The sequence below is a fragment of the Rasamsonia emersonii genome (assembly GCF_000968595.1).
Source record: "Rasamsonia emersonii CBS 393.64 chromosome Unknown ctg1118621760582, whole genome shotgun sequence".
In the NCBI taxonomy this organism is placed as follows: Eukaryota; Fungi; Ascomycota; class Eurotiomycetes; order Eurotiales; family Trichocomaceae; genus Rasamsonia; species Rasamsonia emersonii.
In genome coordinates, this window is record NW_013562888.1 from 1 (window position 1) to 26,568 (window position 26,568).

The 26,568-nt window shown below is 54.0% G+C and overlaps 9 protein-coding genes across 9 annotated transcripts; 4 read left to right on the top strand and 5 right to left on the bottom strand.

The window, feature by feature from the left end:
- Nucleotides 1-35: 35 nt before the first annotated feature.
- Nucleotides 36-1,448, top strand: T310_7733 (Cytosolic phospholipase A2; the record flags this gene model as incomplete). Its single annotated transcript, XM_013469470.1, has 1 exon — nt 36-1,448. One exon carries the CDS (start codon nt 36-38, stop codon nt 1,446-1,448), a length of 1,413 nt encoding a protein of 470 aa, XP_013324924.1.
- Nucleotides 1,449-2,060: 612 nt separating this feature from the next.
- On the bottom strand, nt 2,061-3,739 carry T310_7734 (1,3-beta-glucanosyltransferase; the record flags this gene model as incomplete). Its single annotated transcript, XM_013469471.1, has 5 exons — nt 2,061-2,978; nt 3,048-3,332; nt 3,390-3,489; nt 3,546-3,676; nt 3,734-3,739. 5 exons carry the CDS (start codon nt 3,737-3,739, stop codon nt 2,061-2,063), a joined length of 1,440 nt encoding a protein of 479 aa, XP_013324925.1.
- A 1,070-nt stretch (nt 3,740-4,809) lies between these two features.
- T310_7735 (Mitochondrial import receptor subunit (Tom20)) lies at nt 4,810-5,356 on the bottom strand (the record flags this gene model as incomplete). The annotated part of the gene is made up of 2 exons (XM_013469472.1): nt 4,810-5,015; nt 5,083-5,356. 2 exons carry the CDS (start codon nt 5,354-5,356, stop codon nt 4,810-4,812), a joined length of 480 nt encoding a protein of 159 aa, XP_013324926.1.
- A 450-nt stretch (nt 5,357-5,806) lies between these two features.
- Nucleotides 5,807-7,953, top strand: T310_7736 (Exocyst complex component Exo84; the record flags this gene model as incomplete). The annotated part of the gene is made up of 4 exons (XM_013469473.1): nt 5,807-6,179; nt 6,233-6,696; nt 6,819-7,480; nt 7,545-7,953. The coding sequence occupies 4 exons, from the start codon at nt 5,807-5,809 to the stop codon at nt 7,951-7,953; spliced, it is 1,908 nt and encodes a 635-aa protein (XP_013324927.1).
- Nucleotides 7,954-8,317: 364 nt separating this feature from the next.
- On the bottom strand, nt 8,318-10,672 carry T310_7737 (ABC transporter; the record flags this gene model as incomplete). Its single annotated transcript, XM_013469474.1, has 2 exons — nt 8,318-9,879; nt 9,934-10,672. The coding sequence occupies 2 exons, from the start codon at nt 10,670-10,672 to the stop codon at nt 8,318-8,320; spliced, it is 2,301 nt and encodes a 766-aa protein (XP_013324928.1).
- Nucleotides 10,673-11,070: 398 nt separating this feature from the next.
- On the top strand, nt 11,071-13,797 carry T310_7738 (Transcriptional activator protein; the record flags this gene model as incomplete). Its single annotated transcript, XM_013469475.1, has 4 exons — nt 11,071-11,282; nt 11,322-11,441; nt 11,496-12,461; nt 12,510-13,797. The coding sequence occupies 4 exons, from the start codon at nt 11,071-11,073 to the stop codon at nt 13,795-13,797; spliced, it is 2,586 nt and encodes an 861-aa protein (XP_013324929.1).
- Nucleotides 13,798-14,355: 558 nt separating this feature from the next.
- On the top strand, nt 14,356-18,437 carry T310_7739 (uncharacterized protein; the record flags this gene model as incomplete). The annotated part of the gene is made up of 6 exons (XM_013469476.1): nt 14,356-14,820; nt 14,867-15,976; nt 16,028-16,184; nt 16,394-16,446; nt 16,704-17,299; nt 17,675-18,437. The coding sequence occupies 6 exons, from the start codon at nt 14,356-14,358 to the stop codon at nt 18,435-18,437; spliced, it is 3,144 nt and encodes a 1,047-aa protein (XP_013324930.1).
- A 300-nt stretch (nt 18,438-18,737) lies between these two features.
- T310_7740 (MFS transporter) lies at nt 18,738-20,544 on the bottom strand (the record flags this gene model as incomplete). The annotated part of the gene is made up of 6 exons (XM_013469477.1): nt 18,738-19,331; nt 19,399-19,653; nt 19,722-19,781; nt 19,834-20,171; nt 20,229-20,273; nt 20,511-20,544. 6 exons carry the CDS (start codon nt 20,542-20,544, stop codon nt 18,738-18,740), a joined length of 1,326 nt encoding a protein of 441 aa, XP_013324931.1.
- Nucleotides 20,545-22,215: 1,671 nt separating this feature from the next.
- T310_7741 (Bifunctional pyrimidine biosynthesis protein (PyrABCN)) lies at nt 22,216-26,516 on the bottom strand (the record flags this gene model as incomplete). The annotated part of the gene is made up of 2 exons (XM_013469478.1): nt 22,216-22,272; nt 22,326-26,516. The coding sequence occupies 2 exons, from the start codon at nt 26,514-26,516 to the stop codon at nt 22,216-22,218; spliced, it is 4,248 nt and encodes a 1,415-aa protein (XP_013324932.1).
- Between the last annotated feature and the right edge of the window lie 52 nt (nt 26,517-26,568).

Genomic DNA, 26,568 nt, shown 5'->3' on the forward strand with positions numbered 1-26,568 from the left:
CCTACGTCGCCGGCGTGAGCGGCAGCTGCTGGGCCATGGCGGCGTACTACACATCCGGCAACACCAACATCGACCATATCCTCGAGCACTGCAAGAGACGGCTTTCGCCGTATCATCCGCTGTCCGACGAGGCGATACGCATGACGTTGACCGCCCCTGACGGCGCGTACAACACCCTGGGCCCTCTCGTGCAGAAGCACCACAGCAATCTGCACATCGTGCTCATGGACCTGTATTCGGTGCTTATCACCGGATACCTGTTTCTCCAACACGGCTCCGAACCGGACAGCCAGCAGCAGCAGCAGCAGCAGCAGCAGCAGCGTGGCTGGTACAAATGGTCGAGCGTCCAGCGGAGGCTCAGGGACGGTGCAGAACCGCTCCCGATCCTGACGGCCATCAGACACGAACGGCCATGGAAGGTCTGGGTCGACAAGGAGCACCCATTCCGGGACCAAGACGACCCGATGACGTCCAGGGAGCAGCACACGGAGACGGTGGACTCCTGGTTCCAGTGGTTCGAGATGACGCCGTACGAGATCGGGTGCGACGAGCTGGAGGCGTGGGTGCCGACCTGGGGGTTTGGGCGGCCGTTCGAACTGGGCAAATCGACGATGCAGCTCCCGGAGCAGTCGCTGGCGCTGCTACTGGGACTGTGCACCAGCGCGCCCGCGGGGCCGCTGAACTCGTATCTGGCGACCATCAAGCGCAATCTGCCGCCGGGCTCGATCGGCAACGTGGTGCACGATCTCGCGCACAAGATCACGCACCTGTGGGGCAAGCAGCGAACGGAGGAGTTCCAGCAACACCATCCGCTGCACGCGTGCAACGAGCACAACTTCATGTTCCATCTGACGCCCGTCGCCAGGGGTCAGGCGCGGCCCCCCGGGATCGAGAACTCGCCGCGCATCCACCTGATCGACTCCGGGCTGGACAACAACTGCCCGACGTACGTGCTGCTGCGGCCGGAGCGCGAGGTGGACGTGATCATCACGATGGACGCCTCGAGCGACGTGCACAAGGACTGCTTCCACCAGCGCGTCGACCAGATCGGCAGCCGGCGCGGCATGCACTATACAAAGCGGCTCGACAAGAATCATAATAACGAGGGACTGCTCTACGCGCAGGTCTACGACGGCACACCAGCCGAGCGGCCCGCGACGGTAGTCGACTCATACGGCCACACAGTAACCAACCCGCCCGCACCAGTCTGCTACGCGGACAACACGATGATCTACATGCCGCTGCTGCCGAACGAGCGCGCGGTGCCGGGCTTCGACCCGTCGACGGCCAAGTTCTCCGGCAGCTACAATCTGGTCTGGACGCCGGAGCAGATCGAGATGCTGGTCAAGGTTGCGGCCGCCAATTTCGCGGCGGGCCACGACAGGATCCGCCGGGTTCTGCTGGAGACGTACGAGAAGAAGAAGGCCCGGCGGGAGGGGCGGGCTTGAGAGCAGTCAGTCGATCCAGTCGATCGTTCATTGTATTTAAGTCTCGTCTGTGTAGATTGTCTGTCTGTATATAAACGGTTGAGAAGAAGTTGGATACCCTTTCCCTGATCTCTTCAGTCCAGATATCCTACTTAGTCTACCATTTTTTTTGTAATGACCTAGAAATTCAATTCTCAGATTTATGTGCAATACTCCATTAAACTTGAACTATGGGACAGTTCGAACCTTATCCTTGAAACCACTGATACAAGGTACATATGTACTGTAATGTCCACTAGGTAAGTACTAATGGTTAATACAGAGCACTTGTTCTGTCTGCTCATTAAAAGAACGCATATTTCCAAATTCAGCATGTCTTTCACAAGACATGAATCTATGAAACAAACGGTAAAACAGCTCACGAAAAGACAGATGAAGCAACGACAATCGTCCTCGCATTTCCCCAAGGCCTGTGGACCTCAAGCCAGCTTAATATATATTCTTCCTAAACAATGTACACGAATCTTAGTCCAAAAGCATCCCGGCCATCCATAGCTATACTTTATTTTGTCCGGAAAAGGAAAAAAACCAAAAACGGACTACAACATGCGATCCTCGCCGCTGGAACACAGATTACCATGCCAAGGACACGGCCAGAGCCACAACCGCGCCAAAGGTGCTCAGGACGCCAGACGAGTGCTGCCGGCTAGCAGCTCCGGTGTGGGTGGCGGAGGCAGCAGTGCCGGTAGCGCTGCTGGTGCCGTTTCCGTCGCTGCTGCTGCCCGAAGTGTTGGACCCAGGCGTGTTGACCTCGTTGTTCTGCAGGGCGTTCAGCCTAATACCCGAGATCACCTTGCCAGTGTAGTCGTAGACAGTGTTCGGGATCTCCTGAGACGACACCGAGACCAGCTTGCCAACGGTGGCGCCCTTAACTCCATTCTGAATCAGGTCATCCACACCCTGCGGGCGAGCCGGAAGGTCGAACGTGTTCAGGAAGTTGCCGGTGATCAGGTCAGCGCTGCACGGGACAGGCTTCACGGAGGTCTGCGTCGTGTTGGAGGACTCGATGCGCTTCACGTCAATCTTGTCGAACTGCTTCTGCAGGTTGTCATAGTCGATGAGCAGGGTGACGGTGTTGTTGTCGTTGATCTGCACCAGACCGTAGTTGTTGGCTTCCTGGGTCCATTCGTAGACCAGACCACCAGAGAAAGCCTGGGTCATGTCTTCGCCATACAAAGCCTGGACTTCGGTGAAGACGCGAGGCTCAACAAGGTTGCAGCCATATTCGGAGAAGAAGGCCGGCAAAGAAGCGTTGGCGAAGTCGGCGGTCAGGACATCGTAGCCACTCTTCGTGTAGCTGGAGTCACCACACCATGAGTAGGAGTTGAGACCGAAGAAATCCGAGCGGGAGCTGGTCGCGTTGGAGATCTCGCAGGACATGTAGTTGGCAGTGTCCACCAGGATGTCCCGGACGTCGGCGGCAGAGTATCCGACCGGAATGGGGCGTTGGACGTTCTTCGCGATGTAGTCCTTCAGGTCACGCTGGACAGCCTAGATACCACAAAACAGACCCGGTCAGCCACAGCTTCAGTAACGAGAATAGTCAGACAACGGACGTACCCGAATGTACGCTGGAACCTCCTTAGTACTCTGCTCGTTGATGACCTCGTTTCCGGCGAAGAAGCCGAGGGTGTTGGGGTAGTTCTTGAAGGCCTCGACGACGGAGAAGATGCGCTGCAGGTAGTCCAGGTCGTAGGTGGTCCAGGGAGCCGTGCGGTCGAGACTGCCATTGGGCAAGGGAGAGTTCACATCCAGGAGCATGTAGATACCGGCCGCGTTGAAGATGGAAGCGCAGTCGTCATGGCTGACGTTGGTCGCCAGGTTGTAGACACGAATGGTGTTGATCTAGATGGAATCGCAGTGAGCGGCCAGTTCACTGGTAAACAGTTTGGTCAGACATACACCCAGACGCTGCATCAGAGCGGCATCTCGCAGGCAAGAGGCCTTGTCACTGAGAGGGTCAGAGTCGCCAGAGAAGCCAGAGGAGCCGCCAGGCTGATAGCTGCGAGACGATTAATGAGGCCTCTCTCGACACACCACCAGAATCGATATCCTTACTCAACACCGATGATCTGGAAGCGATCCTTGGTAACACTGTCGACAAAGTCTTTTCCGTCGACGATGAGCGGGTTCACTGCGACGGCAGTGGTTGCCAGCCCGCAAAGCGCAGCGAAGAGACGGCTGTACGACTAGTCCAGAGTCAGTTGCGACAATTCGAAGGAGCAGAGACGGAGAAAGCCACATACTGGCATGTTGTCGCTCTCAGTAGGTATACGGACGAATATTGAGGAGGACCGTGGGGGCGATGAGACAGGTCAGAACAGAGTGCAGACGGGGAAAGAGTGGCCGCGCACGATGCGCAAAGAGACTCAACGAGGGGAAAAAAGCAGCGACGAGCGAGCGACTGAAGAATGATGAAGAGAAAAAGGGCAGGAGCGACCTCCCCAGGACCGAAGGACGAAAGAGAAGGAAACAAGTCAGCGAGGGGGAGGAAACGTGATCAAGGACAGACGAGGAAGGAGAGAGGCAGCAGAAAAGGGAGATCCATGCTGCTCTCCAGCCTCTCCTACCACCCAACTGGTGATAGGGACAATTCCTGAAACAGGCCGTGCCAATGGGGCCGTTGGAGCCCTGGATTAGAGGCCGGAGATCTCGTCTGGTGCATCGCTGCTGCGCCGGTGCAGGACTGCGGGCGTGGATTCGCTGGCCGGCAGAGGCCCACAAGCCCGTTCGGCACGGGGCCAGCAGTCGTGGCGGAGGACGGGCCGGACATTGGATGGTTGCATTCGGACGCTAAAGCAGTAATTAATTCAGCCTGGATGGACAACTGATGGACAATTGCTGCACAGACTATACAGACTTACAGAGGACATAGCATTATAAGAGACAACACACATGTCTCCGGTTCCTATACAGATATAGAATCTCATACATTGATGTAACACTGACTCCATGCAAAACAGTGATCATGCAGTGGTCATACGGCTGTGCCACCGTACAGTGATTAAATAAGTAGATTGCACCTCATAGGTTATCCGTTAAAGTACAGTGAATCTTGTCCCCCTCCGAAAACCCGCAAGGCAAAAGAGACCAGCATCGTCGCCCAAACATACAACTGAATCAAATGCGGAAACCAGACAGACTGCCACGCCATGAGCTCCGAGAGGCCGGTGCATGGCAATGCGTAGAAAGTATACAGGGAAGTGGAGATGCAAAGAGCAGACGCCACGGGCGATGGCCAGCCCGTGACGCCTGGTGAGAAAGGCACAACGGTCAAGGTGAGATGGGGAGCGGAACTCCAGCCCGACAGACAGCAGGGCCATCACTCCACCCCGTGGCTGTCAACGCTGCTCTCGCCGCCGGTAAACGTGCCCAGCTTCAGGCCGCTGTCCAGGGCCACCATCTCCGCCAGAATCTCCAGCACGTCTTTCGGCACCGTCTTGTCGTATATCGAGATCAAGTCCTTGGGTTGCGGGTAGACCTTCAGCGCCTTGTAGAACGCCAGAGCGGCTTCGATATTGTTGGATCCTGGGGCATTGCATCAGCGTCAGAGTTCACTGGGTCAGACATGACCGACGATATTGACACAACGTACCATCCGCACACAGAGACTCGCCCTTGGCGACTTGGCCCATGAAGTAGGCCTCCTTCTCCTCGAGGTCAGTGGGGAATCCCTCTTCCTTGGCCTGGGCGACCGCCTTCTTGATGGCTTCCCGCTGCTTGGCCCCTTGTGCCTCGGCCTCTTCCTTGACGGCGCGAGCCAGTCGTCGGTTGTCCCTCTTCAGGGCTCTCCGGAACTCGGGGTCGGATTGTCGCTTGTAGTCAAACCAGATCGCATAGGCTAGTCCCAGCATCAGCACAGCCAGCATTGCAGTCATGCCACGGATTTGCAGCATCAATGGCAGGAACAGGAGGAAACGAGAAGCGGCGTACCGAGAAAGCCTGTCAGCACCGTGCCGGCCGTCGCGGCCAGCAGCGTCGATGTTTTCATGGCGGACGGGCGGCAGCGGAGGGCAGTGAGAATGACAAGCAAAGGGGAGAGAGGCAGAAGCAAGAGCACTCGTGGAACGGCAGACCAATGGAAGATGCCTGCAACGATCGATGCTGCCGGGGTTCAGATGGTGGCCGAATGCTGGTGCAGGCGATGTCGGGCTTGTTGCGGTAACAATTAATTTTGATTGAGCTGGTGGATCATCGTTGTTCCGCCGCGGCGGCTCGGAACTGTCGCTGCAGAAGCGCCAGCTGTCCGCCCGCCCCGATCACGGGTCTGCAGCAGCGTCCTCGCATCATCGTCACGACCAGAGCGATACGCTGCCGCCATGGAAGGGCGTGGCCTGACTCTACGCAGCAAGTCGCGTCGGCGACCCCAGATCAGCGCCCCGAAGCCCATCTCCGGACCGCTCCCTGCCAACAGCAAGGCATCGGGCGCTGGTCTGCCCTCGACCCCCCGGGAGAGACCGCAGCAGAGCAGCGGTGCGACCTCTGATCTGGTCAAGAGACGCTATTCCACGCGATTCAACCAGCCTCCCGACTTAGATCCCAATGCCCCGCCGGTCCCTAGCCTCCCAGACCCCAAGACATACGGTGGTGCAGGAGCTTCGCCCCCTGGCGGCAAACCGTCGACGGGCTCATCCCAGCCGCCCCGCGTCGACCTCAAGGCCCTGAGGGATCCCAGCCTACCGGTTGAGAAATGTGAGTGCGGCCCTGCCATGACGTGGTGGTCACCGTCTAACGCTGGTGTGCAGATGTCGCCAGCTTGCTTGCCAATGCCTCCGAAGAGGAGATTCAAGACTACCAGGAGAGTCTACGGAAAGTGAGGAACCGGACATCGACGGACCTGCAGCAGAATGTCTACCAGAATCGTACGCAGTTCATCAAGATCAGCAAAGAGGCGGAGAAGCTGAAGGGGGAGATGCGAACTCTCCGCACCTTGATGTCGGAGCTCACCACCGCCTTGGGCCAGACGAGCATTGCCAACGGGCCCAACCCCCTGTCTCCGGCTGATGACCGTTTCTCCAAGCGCGCCAACCGAAGCTCGGTAGCAAACCTGGAGAGCATGTGGAACGTGCAATTGCAGACACTATGGAAGACAGTCGAAGGGTCACAGAAATTCCTGCCTGCTGTCCCTGGCCGGCATATCGTCTTAGAAAGCGGTCACTGGGTCGAGCTGGATTCGGCGACATGGAAGCCTAAACGGCCAGTGCATATCGTTCTTCTCAACGATCATCTCCTGGTCGCCGCCAAGAACGAAAGCGAATTGACCAGAACAACCCCAATCAGCGGGGTCCAGCGCCGACGAAGCTGGTGGCAGAGGAGTGCTGGCCATTACAGGATATCGACATGATCGACTTGGGTGCCAACCTTGGCTCTGGGCCAGCGCGTGCAGAGGCAGAAGACAGAGGAGTCAGCCACGCCATCAACATCCGCTACGGGTCCCAGTCCTATACATATCGATACGACCAGCGCACCAATTCAGCCAAGAATGAACTCTTGGCCACGTTCCGGAAGACAGTCGAGGATCTCCGCAAGACACTTCGTGCAGAAACAGAGGCCGCAAGCAATGGCTATCTTGGACGGAGAGATCGGAAGTCGGAGATATTTGATGGGTTAGAAAACTCGAAGGACAAACCAGAGGTCCGCATCGATGTCGATGGCAAGCAATACAATCTCCGGTGGGTGGAGGGACAGCTGGACGAGCTCGACATCGAAATTGCGCTGCAGCATTTCGAGCAAGCGGTATCCAGCGTCGAGCGGCTGCGGAAACTGGCTCGAGGGCTCAAGGGAAACACGACCGCGCAGGATATCATCAACATGAAGGTCGACGAAAGAGCGACGAAGCTGGCGAGCATGCTCACGCGGGCGTTAGTAGACACGCATTCGTTCCTCATGGCCACCAAAACCAACGTCGGATGGCTGAGCCGGCTAGGATTCGAGGATCGAGCACGCGAGGCGTACTTGCAGGCACGAACCGAGGTCATCCACAAACGGGCAAGGTATGATCCTATACACTCCGCAGAACTGACAATAATGATTGCAGACAACTAACTTCGCCACCAGGCAATGCGTCTTCGAAGGCGACCTCCCACTCTACATCTTCCAGATCTCATTCGTGTACTTCACACTGATCAAGAACACAATCAGCATCTACCAGCAATGTTTTCCACCCGTGATGACGAGCGCATGCATCAAATGGGCCAAGGAGCACCTGGACGAGTTCAACGCCACGCTGGTGCGGCAGCTCAGCAGCGTGCAGCGCGGCACATCCGTGTGGCAGAAATGCATGGACATCGTGGACGAGCACGCCAACATGCTGACGGAAGTAGGCGTCGATTTCAAGGATCTCATTGGCAAAGGCCTGGATGCGGTAGTTGGGGATACAGGTGGTGGTAGTAGTGGTGGTGGTGGTAATGGTGGTAACAATGGTGCGGAGGAATCCGAGGCGCAGGCCGCCAAGGATCAGTCTTGATTCTTTGTAACGACAACCGTGTTGTGTTGTGTTGTTCCATGTTAACGAGAATGTCTGCTTTGGAAGCAGTTCTCTTACTTCTGTTCCTAATGTCGTCTACCAGGGGAATGAGTGAGTGGGTTAGTCAATGAATGAGAGAGTTCATGACATTGAAGCCAACACCCATTATTTACTACATTGTTTTCGCGAAATGTCAATACCAATGCCATTGTTCATTTTTTTTAAAAAAAATTCCCTTTATGTATTTACCAATTCTTTCTTTTTAAACCAGATCTATACCTATGCCTATACCCACAATATATCCAGATATAACATAACACAAATTCATCCGTTTCCATATATCTATATATTATGTATATACAAGTCAATCACTTTTACGAGAGGACGGCGCGTAAGGCAGAACATAGTTATACACAATCTCATCGCCGGGATACTCCTTTGTCTTGCTCGACGGGCGACGCCGGGTCTTTCGCATCTTGTTGGAGCTCCAGATGTGATCCCAGAGCTCGCTGTTCAGGTTCAGAGAGTCGTTGGCGCGGAGGACGCCCATCTTGAACTCGAGGGGCTCGCCTACGCCGTCGTTGTCGGACGGGAGACGCATCCAGTGCCGCACGCAGCCCGGGACTTCCTCCTTGACGTGGCTGACGACGATGAGGGCCTGCTCGTCCGTTAGACCGGTGAAGCGCCCCTCTTTACCCGAGAACAGGCTGTCGTCAACGTCGAACCGTTTCAGCCGTCTCTGATCGCCGCCTTCGAGCAGGTGGAAACACTTTTCGCGGAGTGACGGCGACATGCCCGAAAATGCCTCGTCGAGGATCACCAGGTCTGGCTTGTGGATGATCGCGCGGAGGAAGAGCACCAGCCGTTGCTGCGGGAGACTGAGAGACCCGAAACGCAGTGAATCTGCATAGCTCACTTCGTCGTCGGGCAGTTTGGCCGTGTCCAAACTGCGGCCTGACGCCTCAAATGGCGAAAGCAAGTCAAACGCTTCCGATTTATCGCCCTTTTCTCCTCCATTCGTCCCTTTTCCTGTTCCCTGGGATGGGCTGCCAGCAGTGCCAGCAGTGCCAGCCGTGAAATTGGGATCCAGATCCGGCTTGAATATTCTCAGCACTCGGTCGACGTCGAGATCTCGCTCATGATTCAAAACAGGTTTGGAAAGGAATGTTTCTGCCCACGCGGACTCTATCGCTTGCCGCACCGTGAGCTGTCGGGGGAAGAATGCATGGACCTCGGGAGAGGAATGGCCGATTCGGGACTGGAGGTCAAAAACAGAGATGGCAGGCTTTCCGGGTTCTGGAAGGCGAGAACGACCAAACAAGCGGATTGGCAGCGCATAGGCTTGGGGGTGATCCGACGTGATCAGAGACAACAAGGTCGTCTTTCCTGAGCCGTTGGCCCCTAGGATGGCCCAACGCTGACCACGGCGGACTCTCCAATGCAAGCCTTCTTTCAACTCGTCATTGACTCTTTGCTTCCAGCCACCCAACACCGTCTTGTCGCCATATCGAACCTGGACGCCGTCCATCTCGATGATGGGCTCGCCATCCATGGCGGCATGTATCTCCAAACCCGAGGTCCTCTCTTCGAGCAGTCCCATATCCACGAGAAGATTCCGGTCTATGAGGCCATTCTCGAGATCCTTTTTCGCACTCTGGAACATGACCTTTTGGTCTTCGGGCCATGACTTCGGTGCGTGGAGGTTTTGCTTTCCCAGGTGTTTCCAGACCTGAAAAACCTTCTCAGCCTGTGATCGACTGCCTTGAAACAAGACGCGATGGCCATTCCCAAGGACCATAAGATGAGTGATCCAGTCCGGCACCTTGTCCTGGGGACGAAGGGCGAGCACAAGCCTTGGCGCGGATTTTTCCGCAAGCCCTCGCAGAAGCGTGGATATGCTGTTCACAGTGGCCGGGTCAAGTCCCACTGGTGGTACAAATCAGTCTGCCGCTCCAAATCGACCCAGATAGAGGGACTTACTGAAGGGCTCATCCAGCAGGAGGAGCTCTGGTTTGTTAAGCAGGGCCTTGGCTATCCGTGCCCGCCTGGTCTGACCATTGCTCAGATTTGCAACGGGCATGTCCAAGAGCTCTTCCAGCTTTAAGCTAGCGACAACCTCTCGTAGGAAGGCTTCATCGTGTACCTTGCCCTCCTCTTCTCCCTCGAGCGGGTTCAACGATGTTTGGCCTTTTAGGTACTGCCGGACTGTCCAGTCGGTGTCCTCTCGGAGACTCTCATAGCGAGCACTCAAGTATGCACCCCGGGTTCCTCCTGTGGCCTGCGAGCCTTCGCCGCTGAATCCAACATACTGGATGGCATTGCCCGGATATCGCAACCGGGGGTCTTTCGCGGCGATCTCGTCGGTGGAGAGGTAGGGATAGGAGCGAGCGTTCGGAGGTATGGAAATGTATTGGCCGCGCAAGACGTCGAGGAGCGCAGTCCTTCCTGTGGAACCAATCACGGCCCAATGTTGCAATTCCTTTTTCTCACTGCCCTCCGCAGCATCCGGTTTCGAGGGAAGAACGAAGTTGAAGTTGGGGAAAAGAGGGGGGTTGGGCTCCTGGGACTCCTGCGAGGGATAGCTGCGATAGAAGGTTCCGTTCTGGATGCGAATCAGCGGAGGCGCAGAGGACACATTGCGGGTGGCACGGTAGAGAATCGAGGCTCCGCGGGACCTCGATAGCAGAAACGGCCGTCTCAGCATCCCTGGCACCCCCATTCCCATGGACGAGCTGGTGTGCAATGCCAGGTGCGAGACGAGGCACCTGCATTCCGCATATACCTGCGGTGCTTCTCCGATGTCGCCAAGCCGGCCCTGTCTGCACGGAGAACGGCCCCAACTCCGGCACGCACGGGACTTCCTCTGTAGGGCTGACCGCACGTGCCACCATGCCGCTGTTGCTCCCGAGGTCACTTGACTACTCCGTACTACTGAAGTGCATGCTCCGTACTGCTTGACATCATTGATCGCCAGAGGATGCAATTCAAGAGCTGATGCGAAGTGCGCTTGATAGCGGATTGCGTGTTGAAAGAAATATGACCACGACGCCTCAACCGGCCAGCGACTATGTCCAATCGCTTCATCGCGCCAGCACGTGGGACAGAGCTCTCTAGATTATGCCATCCCAGGCTAGCGGCCATGACTCGCCTGAATCCTCCCTTCCAGGCCGCTCAGAAAATGGCCCGGCTCTCACCTTGACGGGAAGGACCATTCAGGCGTGTGATCGGTGTCGACTAAAGAAGGTGGGTCACGCGTTCACCGGAGTGATCCTACTTGGCCGCTCACCATCCTATCTTGCTAGGTTCGCTGCGACGGAGCTGTTCCTACGGTAGGTCTGCGCTGCTTAGAATATTGCGAATGGTCGCAGTATCTTCTGCGCGCAAGCAAGGGATGCTAATCTGTCGCAATTGAAGTGTGGACGGTGTAAACGCGTCGGCCTGGAATGCCTGACTACGGTAAAGCTGAACCGCAAGTCTTACCCCAGAAGGTAGATATTGCACTCCAAATAGCTCAATCTCAGGGATAGTGCTCATGGCATCAGCTACACCGAATCGATCGAACAGCGTCTGAGGCAGTTGGAAGCCGAAGTCCATCAACTAAGAGACAGCAATGACGCCAAGGATAAGCGGATCAAAGAGCTGGAGTCTTCGTACACCAAGCCTGCCATCTATGGACAACCGAGCTCTGCTGCTCTCCGAGGAACCGTCCCGCTCATTACCCCGAGTCGGGACAGCTTCTCAAGGAACAATGCCAGGCCACCGACTGACGAGCCCCTCTCGCGCGAAGTAGGGCGGATGAATCTGGACGGATCTGGCGTTGGACGATTTATGGGCTCCTCGTCGGGAATTTTCTTCGTTGGAACAGCGCAGCAGAAGCTCGCCAAGATCAGCAAAACGCCGGGGAAAATAGGAGATGCCCTCCTTCGAGTTGACATCGATGACGATACAATACAGTATCCTCTTCAACCACGCATTGACGATGCACATGCATCGATTATCCTTCCACCGTTAGAGACGGCTACAACGTACATAGACGCCTGGTTCGACTCGTGGAAATTCCTGCTTCCGATCCTTCATCGTCCTAGCTTCATGAATGAAGTGAACGGTCTCTATTCGGCCCCGCCTGAGCAACGCGATAGAGCATTTCTAGCATTATTCTTTCTTGTCTTGGCCTTAGGATGCCGTCACTTGTTTCTCACCGGTGTAGCCAACCAGGGTTGTCCGACTATCAATGCGGAAGGGAAGGATATTGATCTATTCTGCCAGTCGTCCAAATTCCGGGACGACATTCTGGCCCCGAATGATCTCCGAACACTGCAGTTTCAAGGAATTCTGGCCATGTGGTACCTCTACACGGGAAAGCGAAGTCTCGCCTTCCAGGTGACTGGGAGCATGACCAGACTCGCCCTTGAGCTAGGGTTACATCGACATACGAGAAGATTCCACTTCAGCCCATTGATAACCGAGCTGCGAAAGAGGGCCTTCTGGGTTTGCTACATGCTCGATAAGTAAGTACCCTTGTACGACCGCTTGGGATGTGTTCTGATCGACAACAGCTTCCTTTCTGCGGTGGAGGGACTTCCAAAAACACTCCGGGATCGTGATATTGATGTTGAGCTGCCGTCTGATGTGGACGACGATTTTGTCACCGCCGACGAGTACTTATTATCCCTTCCTGGTGAACCGACCGGAATGCTTCTTTTCGTGTCTCTGATCAAAGTCGTGCGTGTCCTCTCCAACGCTCTGGAGATTCTCTACACCACGACGGAGAGGAGACAGGCTGTGACAAAGATTGAGTCCATTGATCGATCGCTCGATGAATGGTTGCACAATCTTCCCGATCATCTCCACCTTGATCCAGCTACTCTCTCAGAGTTTTCAGGCGACGACCGGGGAACTGACCCGGCTGTTGCATTTCTCCATTTGACGCATCTCTATACGCGATTTGTAGCCCATCGCGTGGCCATCTCATTCCAACCTCAAGCTATTCAGTATTGGACTTCGCTCGCAAGATGTACGACTCTCGCAAAGGAGATCATATGCCTTAATGCGCAATGTCAACGTCATCTACTCGTCTTCGCGTTGAATCCTGGATCGCACGTGTACACTTTATGGTCTTGCGGGCTAATGGCCCTGTATGGCTTGTGGGAGTTCAGGACGAGAGAAGAGGGAGACTTGGACTCGGCCACTGCGAGCGATCTGAGATTGGCGGCGGAAACCTGTGTAAAACTCCTCGTGTCACTGGTGGCCGCTGGTAGACGCAGAGAGCAGGTTAGAGTTGACAACCTCAGGGAGATAATCACAGCAATATTCTCCAGCCAGACGTCATCTGCAATGAGGACGACAGATGCTTTCAGCACCTCTCTGCTCCCAGCAATTCCTCAATCAAGCATGAGCTCCCATACACCATCTGATAGACAGTCCGCAACTTCAGGGAGCACGTTTAGTCAACTCTTCCAATCAGCATGCGCCGGCCAGAGTGAAGACAGTGTTAATTCATCCAGCGGTGCGGCTGCGCAAGCCAATCCTAATGATTCGCCAGGCTTGGTCCGCTCAGAAATGGCAATGCCGACACCACAGTTGATGAACGGTTTCAGCGTCGACTATAGCAGCTTCTCGCAACCCCAGCAGATGCCATCCATGGGATATGCTCACGATCAGGGATCGATCGTGGGCAACCAGTCCCTGGATGACATCCAGCAAATCTGGGACGATCCAGTTTTCGACCTGACGTCCATGATCAGTGCGGGTTCCAACACCGCATTCGCAGATGATATGGCCAACTTTTCGGCGTCGCGTGATGATGGATCGTCCAGGAAAAGGATAAGGACAGATGCGTCATGAATCAATTAGTTCGCTACACTTGAAAATTCGTTGTCGTTGGTTATATAATCATTTCCTGTCCATACCAGTGAATAGAGCAGTCTCATATCTTGGTAATTTATGACACTGTCCTCAGCAGCCTCAGATGGTCGAGTATACTCGGTAGAACCTTGAGTTCATTCGTCAATAAAGAGATGTTGTCCAGTCAATCTGGACAAGACAGACCCATTGACCAAATTGGTTATTGTCACAGCATCAGGCACGAGCGTTGTAGAAGCCTTAGGTTGAGTAATACGGCTCAATTGTGATCCAATTGGCTGATCACCCCCAAATCTTCAAAAGTTACGCGAGTAACATCGTAAGATTATAACTGTGTTGAGATGAAACATTCTCAGATCGGAGTGTGTTGCGCTGATCGTCATCGCCGCTCCGCCGAGGTTGGCTGCCCTTCCTCCGATGCAACGCTCCGCCAGGAAGAAATGAGGCCTTCGCAGGCCGACACCGACAATTATTTGGCAATGTGAAACTCATCTACACTATTTACATCTTTGACAACTCCTGGACACGTCTGAGTCGACAATGATAGCAGTTTGGGCCGAACGATCACGCGCGTCCGGCTGGTCTTCCGCGTTCTGGATCACCGCCGCGCTGGTCTCGGTGCCGGTCATCACGACCGCATTGCTGCGCAGTCGCCGGTGGGAGTCTGAGTCCCAACAACGACGGCCAGATCTGGCGTTAATTCCGTCTCTGCCTCTGTTCCTCGAAGCGAAGAAGCATGCGACGACGAATCCCGACAAGGTTGCCGTCGTCGACAGGACGAAAGGGCAGAGTTTCACGTACCGCCAGCTGCTGGCAGATGTGTCGGCGCTGAAGAAGTGGCTCCTGGAAGAGCTGGGTCTTGCGTCGACAGGGGATCTGCAGGAGAGGAGAATTGCCTTCCTCGTGCCGAATGGTTACGACTACGTGGTCACTCAATGGGCAGTTTGGGCTGCGGGGGAGTGGCTGTTCCTCTGTGTTCGTCTACATACATACATACAAGTTACCGTGAGAATTGCTTCTGACTGAAACAGGTACATCTCACCCAGTCAAGGAATTGCTCTACACGATTGGAGACTCGCAGCCGTCGTTGGTGATCATCCACCCCTCTTTCCAGAAGCTCGAGCCGTCTCTACGAGAGCAAGCGACCCATGTTCGGTTTACGACGTCAGTGCCATTCGCTACGTCGCGGTCTGAGCTGCCTCCATTTCATCCGTCATTCCCCACGACGAGAAGAGCGCTCATGATCTACACTTCAGGGACAACGTCCAATCCAAAAGGATGCGTGTCGACGCACAAGAACATCACCTTCCAGGCGGACTGTCTTGTGAAGGCATGGCAGTACACGCCCTCGGATCATTTGATACACGTTCTTCCCCTTCACCATATACATGGAATCATCAATGGATTGACCGCTACGCTGTTGAGCGGAGCAACCGTGGAGATGCACCCAAAGTTTGACCCCAAGGTCATCTGGGAGCGGTGGCAGGATAAAGGCTCGTCGACGATGTTCATGGCGGTGCCAACCATCTATTCCCGGCTTGTTGACTACTTCGACGCACATATCCGGTCTACAGAAGCGGAGGCTGCTGCCAGGGAGGGAGCCAAAGCGCTGCGACTGGTCGTGAGCGGCTCCGCGGCCCTCCCGACACCGATCAAGGCCAAATTCGCCGAAATCACCGGCCAGACGCTGCTGGAGAGATATGGGATGACTGAAATCGGTATGGCCATCAGCTGCGGACTTGAAGTCGAGAAGAGGATCGACGGCAGCGTCGGCTGGCCGCTGCCGGGAGTGCAAGTGCGGCTGGTCGACAAGGAGACGGGAGAGATTATCGAGTCGGCGGACGAAGACGGCATGATCGAGGTGAAGGGCGACAATGTGTTTCTGGAATACTGGAACCGGCCCGAAGCCACGGCTAAAGAGTTCACACCGGACGGATGGTTCAAGACGGGCGACGTGGCGAGACGCAACAAGGACGGGGCGTACTTTATCCAGGGCCGGGCGTCAGTCGACCTGATCAAGTCTGGTGGTTACAAGATCTCCGCGCTGGAGGTGGAGCGAAAGATGCTGAGCCTGGACGCGATTCAGGAGGTGGCAGTAGTGGGCGTTGCGGATGAAGAATGGGGACAGCGGGTGGCAGCGGTGGTCAAGCAGAAGCCGGGAGTAAGTCAGCTCAGAATTCGTGTCCTTTTTGTTTCTGTCTAACAGGAACAGACTGCCCCCTTGGAACTCAGCACGCTCCGCGCGCAATTAAAAGAGGAAATGGCGCCGTACAAGGTGCCCACCATCCTGCGGGTAGTGGACGAGATTGAGCGAAACGCCATGGGCAAAGTCAACAAGAAGGACTTGCTGAGGAAGTACTGGCCGGAGAGTGCGTAGCAGACGGATGCAGTTACGCAGTGGCTGCAATGTACGATTCGATCATGACATGGATGTACTACAGTACAAGACATAGACCTAGACGATTGTACGATACAAGATTATACAATGTTCTCTGGAGTCGAATTTGTGCTAATCGCCAGGATAGAATAGTGTTGATACTACGGCCCAACATGTAAAACAACTTTAATCAATGGACAGGAAGTCCAGTCCGAAACTCAGATCGGAAGTCTGCTGCTATTTCAGGTACTGTTGTATGTACCTCCTTACCTTACAGGTACAGCCTTTTGTTCCTGTTCCACGGTTCTCAAACAAGTTTATCGGATACCCAAGCTACCTATCTAGATGTGAAGGTGAAGGATGACCGAATCATGACCCGTCCATGAGCCGGTCATTCCATTCCACTCCATTATTCCATACACTTGGAGTCGAATCCCATTGACGTAGTCAAGTCAGCACATTCAATCTGAATTAATTATTAAATGCCTTTATATGTCTTACCACTTACAAGAGATCTGATTTGAAGAAAGAAACAAAAATGACCCTCCCGCAGTTCCTTCACACGAGAAGCAGCAATAACCATAACAACAATAATGCATGCAGGCCCACAGCAGCAGAGGCAGCAGCAGCGACTTCTGCAATGATGTCTGGCGGCGGCAACAGCAGCAGCGGCAGCAGTAACAATAGTAATAGCAATACTTCCTCGCCAGCGACTGCTACCACTGCTACTACTGCTACTACTATCACCACTACTACGAGCAATACCGATATCAATACCAATACGAATACCAACACCCTCTCCCCAAGCGAAGAGCACCAGCATCCACTATTCAGGAAACGCTCCACGACGGCAACAACAATCGCTAACGGAAACAGCAATGTCAATTCCAATTCCACTGCAGGTGCAGGTACTGGCGCCGTCATCAGCGACATCTACAGCAAGACATGCATCAACATCGAGCAGACGGAGAAGACGGAGGACGCGGGGTCGCAGGGTTCGAGCACGAATTTGAACTTGAATTCGAATTCTAATTCTAATTCGAATGCGAATTCTAATTCGAATGGGAATGCGAATGCGTGGAGGGATCGGAGAGGGAATCCGCTTCGGTAGGTGTCTCTTCTTCTTTCTCTTCCTCTTCCTACGTATGTATGCATGTCTACTATGTGCTGTACATGTATGTGCATGTGCATGGAATATTTCTCTTCTATATCGTGCCTTTTTTCTATCTTCTTCAGATGACACACAGCTCGTGGACGTACTTACTCGAAGCAGCTGCTTTCCTTTTCTGGCCCCATCATACTCTCTCTGGTCTTGTTGTAGCTGCAATTTCGGGTTGAATTCTGCAAGTTTATTCTCCTTGCTTATCCATGGCAATTCGTTAATAAACAGACTGTCTATTACTTGTTATTGATAACTCCCAATCCGTTCCCTTTATGTATTATTCAATTGTAGCCAGAGCCTGCCACTAACGTTCAAACTAGCTGGATCTACCGAAAACAAGGACAAGGATCTCTGGATCAACTTCAGAAATCGCAATCGCAACCGCAACAACCACCGCCTCCAGCAGCAGCAGCTGCACCAGCAGCACCAGCAGTGGTAGCTCCTCCTATTCACCCACTCACTCGGCAACTGTCGCAGTCACAGAAACGCCAGCAGCAGCAGCAGCAGCAGCAGCAGCAACAGCAACAGCAAGAACAACAACTCCTCCTCCGCGACGAAGAAATCCGGCACTTACACCAGCAGGTAACGAACCTCTCGACACGAAACACAGACCTCGAGCGGCTCAACGCCGAACTGGCATCGCGCAACCGCACGCTAACGCACGACCTGGCCCTGGAGCGGGAGACGCATCGACGCTCACGGGAAGAGACGAGCAAGCTGCTCTCGCGCACCAGCGCGCTGGAGCGGCAGACAGGCGCGCTGGAGACGCAGCGACAGACGCTAAACGAGCAGCAGGGCAAGGTGCAGAAGCTGAGCGTCCTCCTCGGGCAGCGGGAGGCGCATATCCGGACTCTGAACGGGGTGCTGGGCCGGTACAGTGGGCATATCGAGCGGCTCGAGAAGCTGGTTGCTGTGCTGGAGGGCGAGTGGCGGTTGATTGCGCCGTTGCTGGATCGGCATCTGCGGTTGCGTCCTGGGGTGGGCATGGATCTGAGGAAGATGAGACTGATGTTGGGAGGAGATGATGATGATGAGCAGACAGACCTGTTGACGTTGCCAACTCAGTTGAAGAAGGTGCCGTGATACAGTAGCAGTTTTCATACCGGTGTTCACCTGTTAGGTAGTAGTAGTGGTGTCAACTAACTGCTAGTGTAGTCTGACGCTGCATTGTTATAATGATGATGATGATAGCTGGCTTGCTCCAAGGTCGGGTCAAGTATATCACGAATCATCAACTGGTATAGTTCAGATCTTAATGACAGTTCTGCCGATCATTGATCATATCATCATTCGTAGCATATTCACAAACATACATATGTAATACCCAACTATCAGTATAGACAATACCCATATCAACAAGTCATGCATACAAAATAGTTGTTTTCAAGTCTGGAAAATCCATCGAGGATCCTCATCACCCTGGAAATCATCCCCTCCATTGCCAACCTCCTCCAACGGCGCGATCCCGCGGATCTCGCGCTCCTGCGCCTTGCGGACGTTCTCCCTCCGCAGGACCAGCCACAGGGTGGTCGCCACGCCGATGTTGGCTACCAGATACCCCAGCGCGAAGCCGTGGCCTACAAAGAATCGCGGACTGCTCTCGGCGCGGTACAGCTGCGTGCCCAGCACGGCACCGAGATTGCCGATGGAGATCTGCATCGCGTTGGCGATCGCGCGCTTCGTCTGTCCGGACACGTTGTTGGCCGGCCACGCCAGGACGATGGCCGCAGAGGGATAGATCCCCGCGGCTGCGAAGACAGTCCCGACGTAGGACCGGCCCGGACTGTGTGTCGATAGCAGAATGATGTACCCGATACAGCCGATGGCCGAGCTGGCCATGACGAAAGGCGCACGGCGCCGAGTCCGCTCGGAGAGGACGGCCACCGTGATGGTCAGGACGAAAGCGACTGCGTAAGGCGGGACGGAGAGAAGCTGCGCGGCAGCGGCAGAGTATCCCAGCTCGTTGATAATTGTCGGCTGCAATCACATCCGTTAGCTTAGCAGTGACAACAGTGAAAAAAGGGACGGGGCGTCTGGTTCGTACCAGGAACAGCGACAGCGTATACAGCGGAAGAGAGATGGTGTGGAAAGCCAGCCCATAAAGCCAGACCTTCGGGTCCTTGGCAGCCTTCAGCACTGCCGTCCAGGTAAAAGATTCATCGCGCGTGGCATCACTGTCGTATTTCAGACGGAACTGGATAAACTCCCTCTCTTCCTCGGTCAGGAATTCGGCGGTCGACGGATAGTTGTAGACCAGGAAATACGCGAACAAAGCAACAACGATCGTGGCTAAGCCCTCCTACACATTGTATCCGTCAGTGCTGCTGTCGTCTCTATATATATCATTTAACGAAGATTGTAACCCACCAGAATGAATATCCATCTCCAGCCATTGTAGCCACCCACGCCCCTCATGTGTCCAATGCCCTGTTAACGGGTCAGTTCCATCCACATAGGTCAAAGTTCCAAGATTACCCACCCAGGCTAAGACACCACCAAATGCACCAGCCAGAGAAGCTGCGCTGAAAAACAGGGCGACGCGATAATGCTGCTCATTGCGTTTGTACCACATCGAGAGGTAGAACACCACTCCCGGGAACAGACCACTCTCAGAGACTCCGAGGAAGAAGCGCGAAGCGAGATATCCGGAATAGTTCTGGACGACACCCAGCAGCGTGGCGACGACCCCCCAGATAAATGTCACTGTCGGCAACCACATGCGCGGACTGGTTCGCTTGAGAATGATGTTGCACGGAACTTCGAACAAGACATAGCCGATGAAGTACAAGGTCAGGCCGGTCAGGTACTGGTCCCCAGCTGACATAGTGTTAGTGATCCTGACGGTTTGAAGGGACAGAATTCATTCCAACGTACTCATCTTCACATCAGTAACCAGTCCTTCCAATTTAGCATTGCCGACTGTCAAACGAAGACGTTAGCAGCAGTCAAAAGCCAAGCGCTATTGGTATGTGCCGTGTCATGCCGTACCATTGCTGCGATCCAAAAAGGACATCAGATACAGCAGCGTCAACGGTGGTAAAAGCCTCAGATCCAGCTTGCGGAGCAAGGCTCGTTCATTGATCTTCGAATTCGCCTCCGCAACGGCTTCTGACGACGGCGAAGCCGTCTTGAGCGCTACCTCTGGAGCCGGCTCACCTGCCGGCTGCTTTTTCTCAATTGAGTCCGCCATCGTGACCGAGGCAACTGTGTCTGCGTGTGCCAGAGAACCAACAGTTGGAAGACCTCAAGGAAGAAGCAGCAGCTGTCAAAATTCAGAGATCGCAGATCGACTGCATTAATAGTAGTTTCGACGCTTAGGACCCGCCGTGGACCTAGGCCACAGCACGACATCATCCACGCGCCATGCGCCATGCGCCATGCGACAGCTGGAGGGTCCATAGGGAAGAAACGTGCCTGCACCTAAAACAACCATAAATGCACTGCGCCAGAACGGCAGATGGCCAGAGCTTTTACCCAAGTCTATGGGGACTCGCCAGAACATAACCCCGTATGTTGTCCGTCAAGCTAATCGTAGCATACAGAACTAAGAGCGCATGCCTAAGGAGCTGCCATTCCAGGCATAGACGTGCTGGAAGACCGAGGCGTGGGCGCAGATGAGCAATCGAAGCTCCAAATGACGAGATCGGGAAATAAGCCATCGAGCCAATGATAGCAAGCACGTCTGTTATCCACAGATACCTGTACTCCGGAGTACTATCCAGGACTCACTCGGCAGAGACGGACATGTAACTAACTACTGCAAAGTAAAACGTTTAATATCAACATCGTAATCGAATCGAATTCTACAAAAAAAAATCAATTGGCTGGCTTACCTAGCATTTTACTTCTTCTTTTTTTTTCTCCTATTCTTTTTCCCGAATACACTTCTGTTCTTCTGTGCTGTCGGAGCATCGAATGGACGGCTCCTGTTGGCTGGCAGATCTCGCGGATCACGCAATTTCGGTCCAGGATGAGCGATCGCTGACTCAGATACCAAGCTGACATCCACACAGAATAAGAACAGTATTAGTAGTCAAATACTATATCAGAAAATCAGCATGATTATTTGGCAAGACGAAAAAGCAGATAAGCTCACAGTAAGCAGACCAAGAATGCCTTGCCGAACTCACCTTTGGTACCGTCAATTTGAAAAAGTAAAAAGGAGACAAGATAGTGTAATCTCTGTTATTTCATGAAACTTTCATATGCTGTGGATGGTATCGCTTTCACAAGAGCAATCGATAATTATTGTGATTTGAGACAGGCTCGTATTTTGTCATGTTGTAGAGAGTAGTAGTTCAGATGGGATGATATCCCGCAGCCAAGTCCAGCGCTAAACTCGCGAATTCTAAATTCTACTCTCGTAGTAAACCAAGCTTCCGAAGATATGCCAATATACATTCTAAAAAAAAATAATAATAATAATTAATTAATTAAAAATCAGTGAAGAGGAAAAAAAAATCTATTTCTATTCCCAGATCCCAACCTCCCTGAAACCATGATCCCAACCCAACCAACCCAACCCCACGCCATGAACAGAAAAGAAAAAAAAACCACCCCAGACACAACACGAAACGCCACATAAATGACCCATAAATAACCATAAATAACCCATACCACACATAAACCACACGACATGACATACAAATACACGTATACCCCATATCCATGCCTAATGCAGAAAATTCGTCTAATGCTAGAATTCTATCCCCCACTGGGAAAGCTACTTTTTATATACTGTATCTCAAAACTTTTTTTGGTACATGCAGGCAAAAAAAAAACAAGACGCAAATGACAAATAAAGCCAGCAGGTGAACGTTTTTTGCTAATGTCCTCAGTCTTCTGCCGAAGGAACGACGTCTCATGGTGCCAGAACCAAAGCAAGCAATGCCATCCGACAGTAGAGACCATAGCGCATCTGGAGACAAACATTAGCATGGTCCTGTTAGTAATGCTCTTCGGCAGACTCACCTGTCTAAAGTAGGCCGCCCGCTGGTCGAAATCCACCTCTTCACTAATCTCCGCGTTCCTTGGCAGGGGATGCATAACAACCATGTGGCTCTTGGCATGCTTAAGAACGCTGTTGTCGATAATGAAGCTGTTCTTCAACCGTTCGTACTCATCCAGGTCGGCAAACCGCTCCTTCTGCACACGCGTGCAGTACAACACATCCGAGCGGCTGACAATTTCCGGTGTAAGCTCCTCGGACTCCAGAATGAGCTGCCCAGAAGCCGCAACCTGCTGGCGCACCTCCGCCGGCAGGGACAATGCTTTGGGTGCCACCAGCTGCACCCGGACATCATAGAACTGGAGGAGCTTGATCAGGGAGTGAACCGTGCGTCCGTACCTCAGATCACCAGTGAAGGTGACAGTGAGACCCGTCACAGTTCCGAGTTCCTCCCGGATGGTAAAGAGGTCGAGGAACGCCTGCGTCGGGTGCTCCAGACTGCCATTGCCACCGTTGATGATCGGAACAGGCGAGAACTTAGCAGCCGTCGCGGCGCTGCTTTCCTCAGGGTGGCGCAGCACAATCGCATCGCCGTAGCAGCCCAGTGTACGGATGGTGTCCTGCAGGGTCTCTCCCTTCTTCGTAGATGAGTGCTCCGTCGAGATCACAACCGTTCGTCCTCCAAGGCGTTGCATGGCAGCATCAAAGGAGGCCGAGGTCCGGGTCGACGGCTCGTAGAAAAGGTTGCACAGAACCCGACCCTTGAGGATATCGAGCACTCCCTGCCGTTCCACACCCAGACGCATTTCCTGCGCCACAGTAAAGAGAAGATGAAGATCTGCACGGTTGAATTGATTGACAGAAATCACGTGCTTCTGTCTAAAAGTAGACCGAGACAGCAGCTCGAGGAGCGACGGAGACACCTGCGAGACAGGCGTGAAGAGTGGGGGGCCGAGCTCAGGGACACTCGGCACCGCAGATGCATCCGCGGCCTTCGGGCGTGCTGGCCGAACCGGGGTGCCAGACATCGAGAGCCGGCGTTCAATCGAACTGTCAGGTCGGGGATACACCTTGGGCGACACGGCCTTAACAGAAGGCGAAGGTGGCACAATCCGGTGTGAGGACATGTCCGCACCTTTCGCGGCCTCGGGCAACAGGTCTCCGTCGAGACAGGAAGTTTTGCCCTGGAAAACGACTCTGTGGACCGATCCTTTCATGGGCTTGCCTTCGAAAGGAGACCAGGCACGGTCATTGTGGTACACATAAGGACGGTCCACCTCAATCTCAACGGATGCGTCTGGCTGATCATGCAGCTCAAAGATTCTCTTGGGATTGTGATAGAGCCTTGCAGAGATGTCGTCCAGGGTCAGCCGGCCCTGGGAGGCCGCCGTAAGCAACAAGGGAAGAGCATCCGCGATACCAACAGTAGGGCTAGCATTCTTGCCAGCCAGCTGGTATGGAAGACTGCCAACCGAGAAGACGTCGATCGTGCCCAAGTGCTCCCACAAGGCCTTCTGGTCTTCGGCCGTGGGCAGACAGTGACATTCAGGGTAGTCATCTTGGGACAGGAACAGACTGTAGATCGAAACGTCGCAGGTGATCTTGAGACCCTTCTCCTTGCTGAGGGCAATAAGGTTGATGTCGTCCTTGGACGTCACACTCATCACATGGACATTACGATTGTGGAGGCTCGCCAAGAGTAGGATCGAAGCTAGATCAGTTGCCTTCGCATCCGTGATGATGGGCTTGCTGGACGGCCACGCCGCGAAGTGGCTGGTGACGGCAGCGACTTTGTTGATGTTTCCAGACAGATGGTTGAAGGGGATGAACAAAGCGCCCACTTCGCCCGTCACTTGACCAATCTGGTCCGAGTTGGAAGCAGTTGCCGCAACGGACAAGTTGAAGTCACAGTACGCGCCATCCTGAGAATTCTGCTGGGCAATCTTCAAAGCGGAGGCATCGGTAACGAAGTTGTCAACACCAACCGGCATGACACGGATCATGGTAAAGCCGGCGGCGATCGAAGCCTTGCTGACCACCTGGAGATCCTTCGAGCCAGGACGAGCTAGCCCTGGAACAAAGGCGGCAATGTTGATCAGACCAGGCAGCACCACAGTACGATGGCTAGTTTGATAGTCAATGTTCAGCACATCTAACTGATACTGCCGCGCCAGCGCTTCGATCAAAATCTTCGCGTTTTTGACATTCGTCACAAGAGGAGTCTGGTAGTCCACAGCCATACGACGGGTCCTGTAGCCCTTGCTCATGTAGTTCGCGGGCCGTCTGAAACGGTTGTTGGACGGCAGGTTAATGTAAAGATCGATGAGATTGTTGGCCAAGTGCTGCGTGAGAGAGTATTCAGACTTGAGATCTTCCTCTTGGCCTGCAAGGAGTTCCAGGTATTTGACGGGAATGCCATGCTCTTCCAGATAGTCCGCAGTACCCGCAGTGGCGAACAGGTTGAATCCCATCTGGTGCAATTTCCGAATGGAAGGCAGCATCTCCAGTTTCTCCTTAAAAGAACCGATTGACAGCAGGATGTTCTTCTTCGGAAGGCGGAAGCCCGTTGAGATGAGGGCTTTGATGTAGGCCTCGTACCGATCACGCCCGAAACACGCGACCTCTCCAGTAGACGCCATCTCCACACCCAAGACCGGGTCGGCGCCAGACAGCCTGGAAAAGGAGAATTGAGGGACTTTAACGCCCACGTAGTCCTTCGGGACAGTAATCGGTGGGTATTCCGTAAAGGGGGCGCCGATCATCGCTTTCGTTGCCATCTCAATCAGATCAACGCCCATGACCTTTGACACGAAGGGGAACGATCGAGAGGCTCTGACGTTGCATTCAATGACCTTAATGTCATTATCCTTTGCAATGAACTGGATGTTGAACGGGCCAGTCACGTTGAGAGCATCGGCAATCTTCCGCGTGGCGTCCTCGATCCGTCGTACGGTCTCGGGGTCCAAGTCTTGGGGAGGCAGAATGAGAGTCGCATCACCAGAGTGAACACCAGCATTCTCAACATGTTCGGAGATGAAGTGGCCCACCATGACACCATTGCGGGCCACGGCATCCATCTCGATCTCCTTGGCATTCTCAATGTACTTGGTGATCACCACTGGATGCTCTCGAGAGACCTCGGCGGCCTGGTTGAGATAATTTGCCAGATCATCCTTGGAGTAAACTGTGTTCATCGCAGCACCGGAAAGCACATACGACGGTCGCACCAGCACAGGATAGCTGACCTTCTCACAGAATTCAGTCGCCTCTTCGATGCTGGTAAGTTCCTTCCAGGCGGGTTGATCCACCCCGATGCGGTCGAGCATCCGAGAGAACTTGTACCGGTTCTCGGCGGTGTCAATCATCTCGGGAGAGGTTCCCAGAATCTTGACGTTCAGACGGTGCAGGGGCAAAGCAATGTTGTTGGGAGTCTGTCCACCCATGGAGATGATCACACCACTGGCGGATTCCAGCTGATAGATGTCCAGAACAGTCTCCAAGTTGATGTTCTCGAAATAGAGCCTGTCTGCCTCATCGTAATCGGTACTGACTGTTTCGGGATTATAGTTCACCATGACGGTCTTGTGGCCCTGCTCGCGAAGGGTCCGGATGGTTCTGACGGAGCACCAATCGAACTCGACAGAGGAGCCAATTCGGTAAACGCCAGATCCCAACACCATGACCCCATGGTCTTCAAACTTGACGTCATGCTCGGAACCATTGTAAGTGAGATAGAGGTAGTTGGTGAAAGCAGGGAACTCCGCAGCCACGGTATCAATTTGCTTGACAACCGGGAAAATACCCGCTTCAACACGCATGCGTCTGATGGCGAGTTCATTGGAGCCCAGGAACTTGGCAAGTTGACGGTCGGCAAATCCTAGCTGCTTGGCTTGGCGGATGAGATCAAGAGGCACGTTCGAAGCATTGTAAGTGCTAAGCATCTTGCCAAAGTCGCTGAGGCCCTTCAGTTTGCGGAGGAACCACTTGTCAATTTGCGTCAGCTTCCAGATGTCGTCCACAGAGTACCCGGAGTGCATGGCGTTGGCAATTGCGAAGAGGCGTTGGTCCGAGGGTGTTTGGAGTTCGGTCTTGATGGACATGAGAGCGTTGGTCTCGTTGAAACCCAGATTGTGGTAATCAACCGATCGGATGGCCTTCTGGATCGCCTCTTCAAACGTTCTTCCAATGCTCATCACCTCGCCGACGCTCTTCATGGAGGAGCCCAGCTGGGTCGACACCCGAGTGAACTTCTTCAGATCCCAGCGA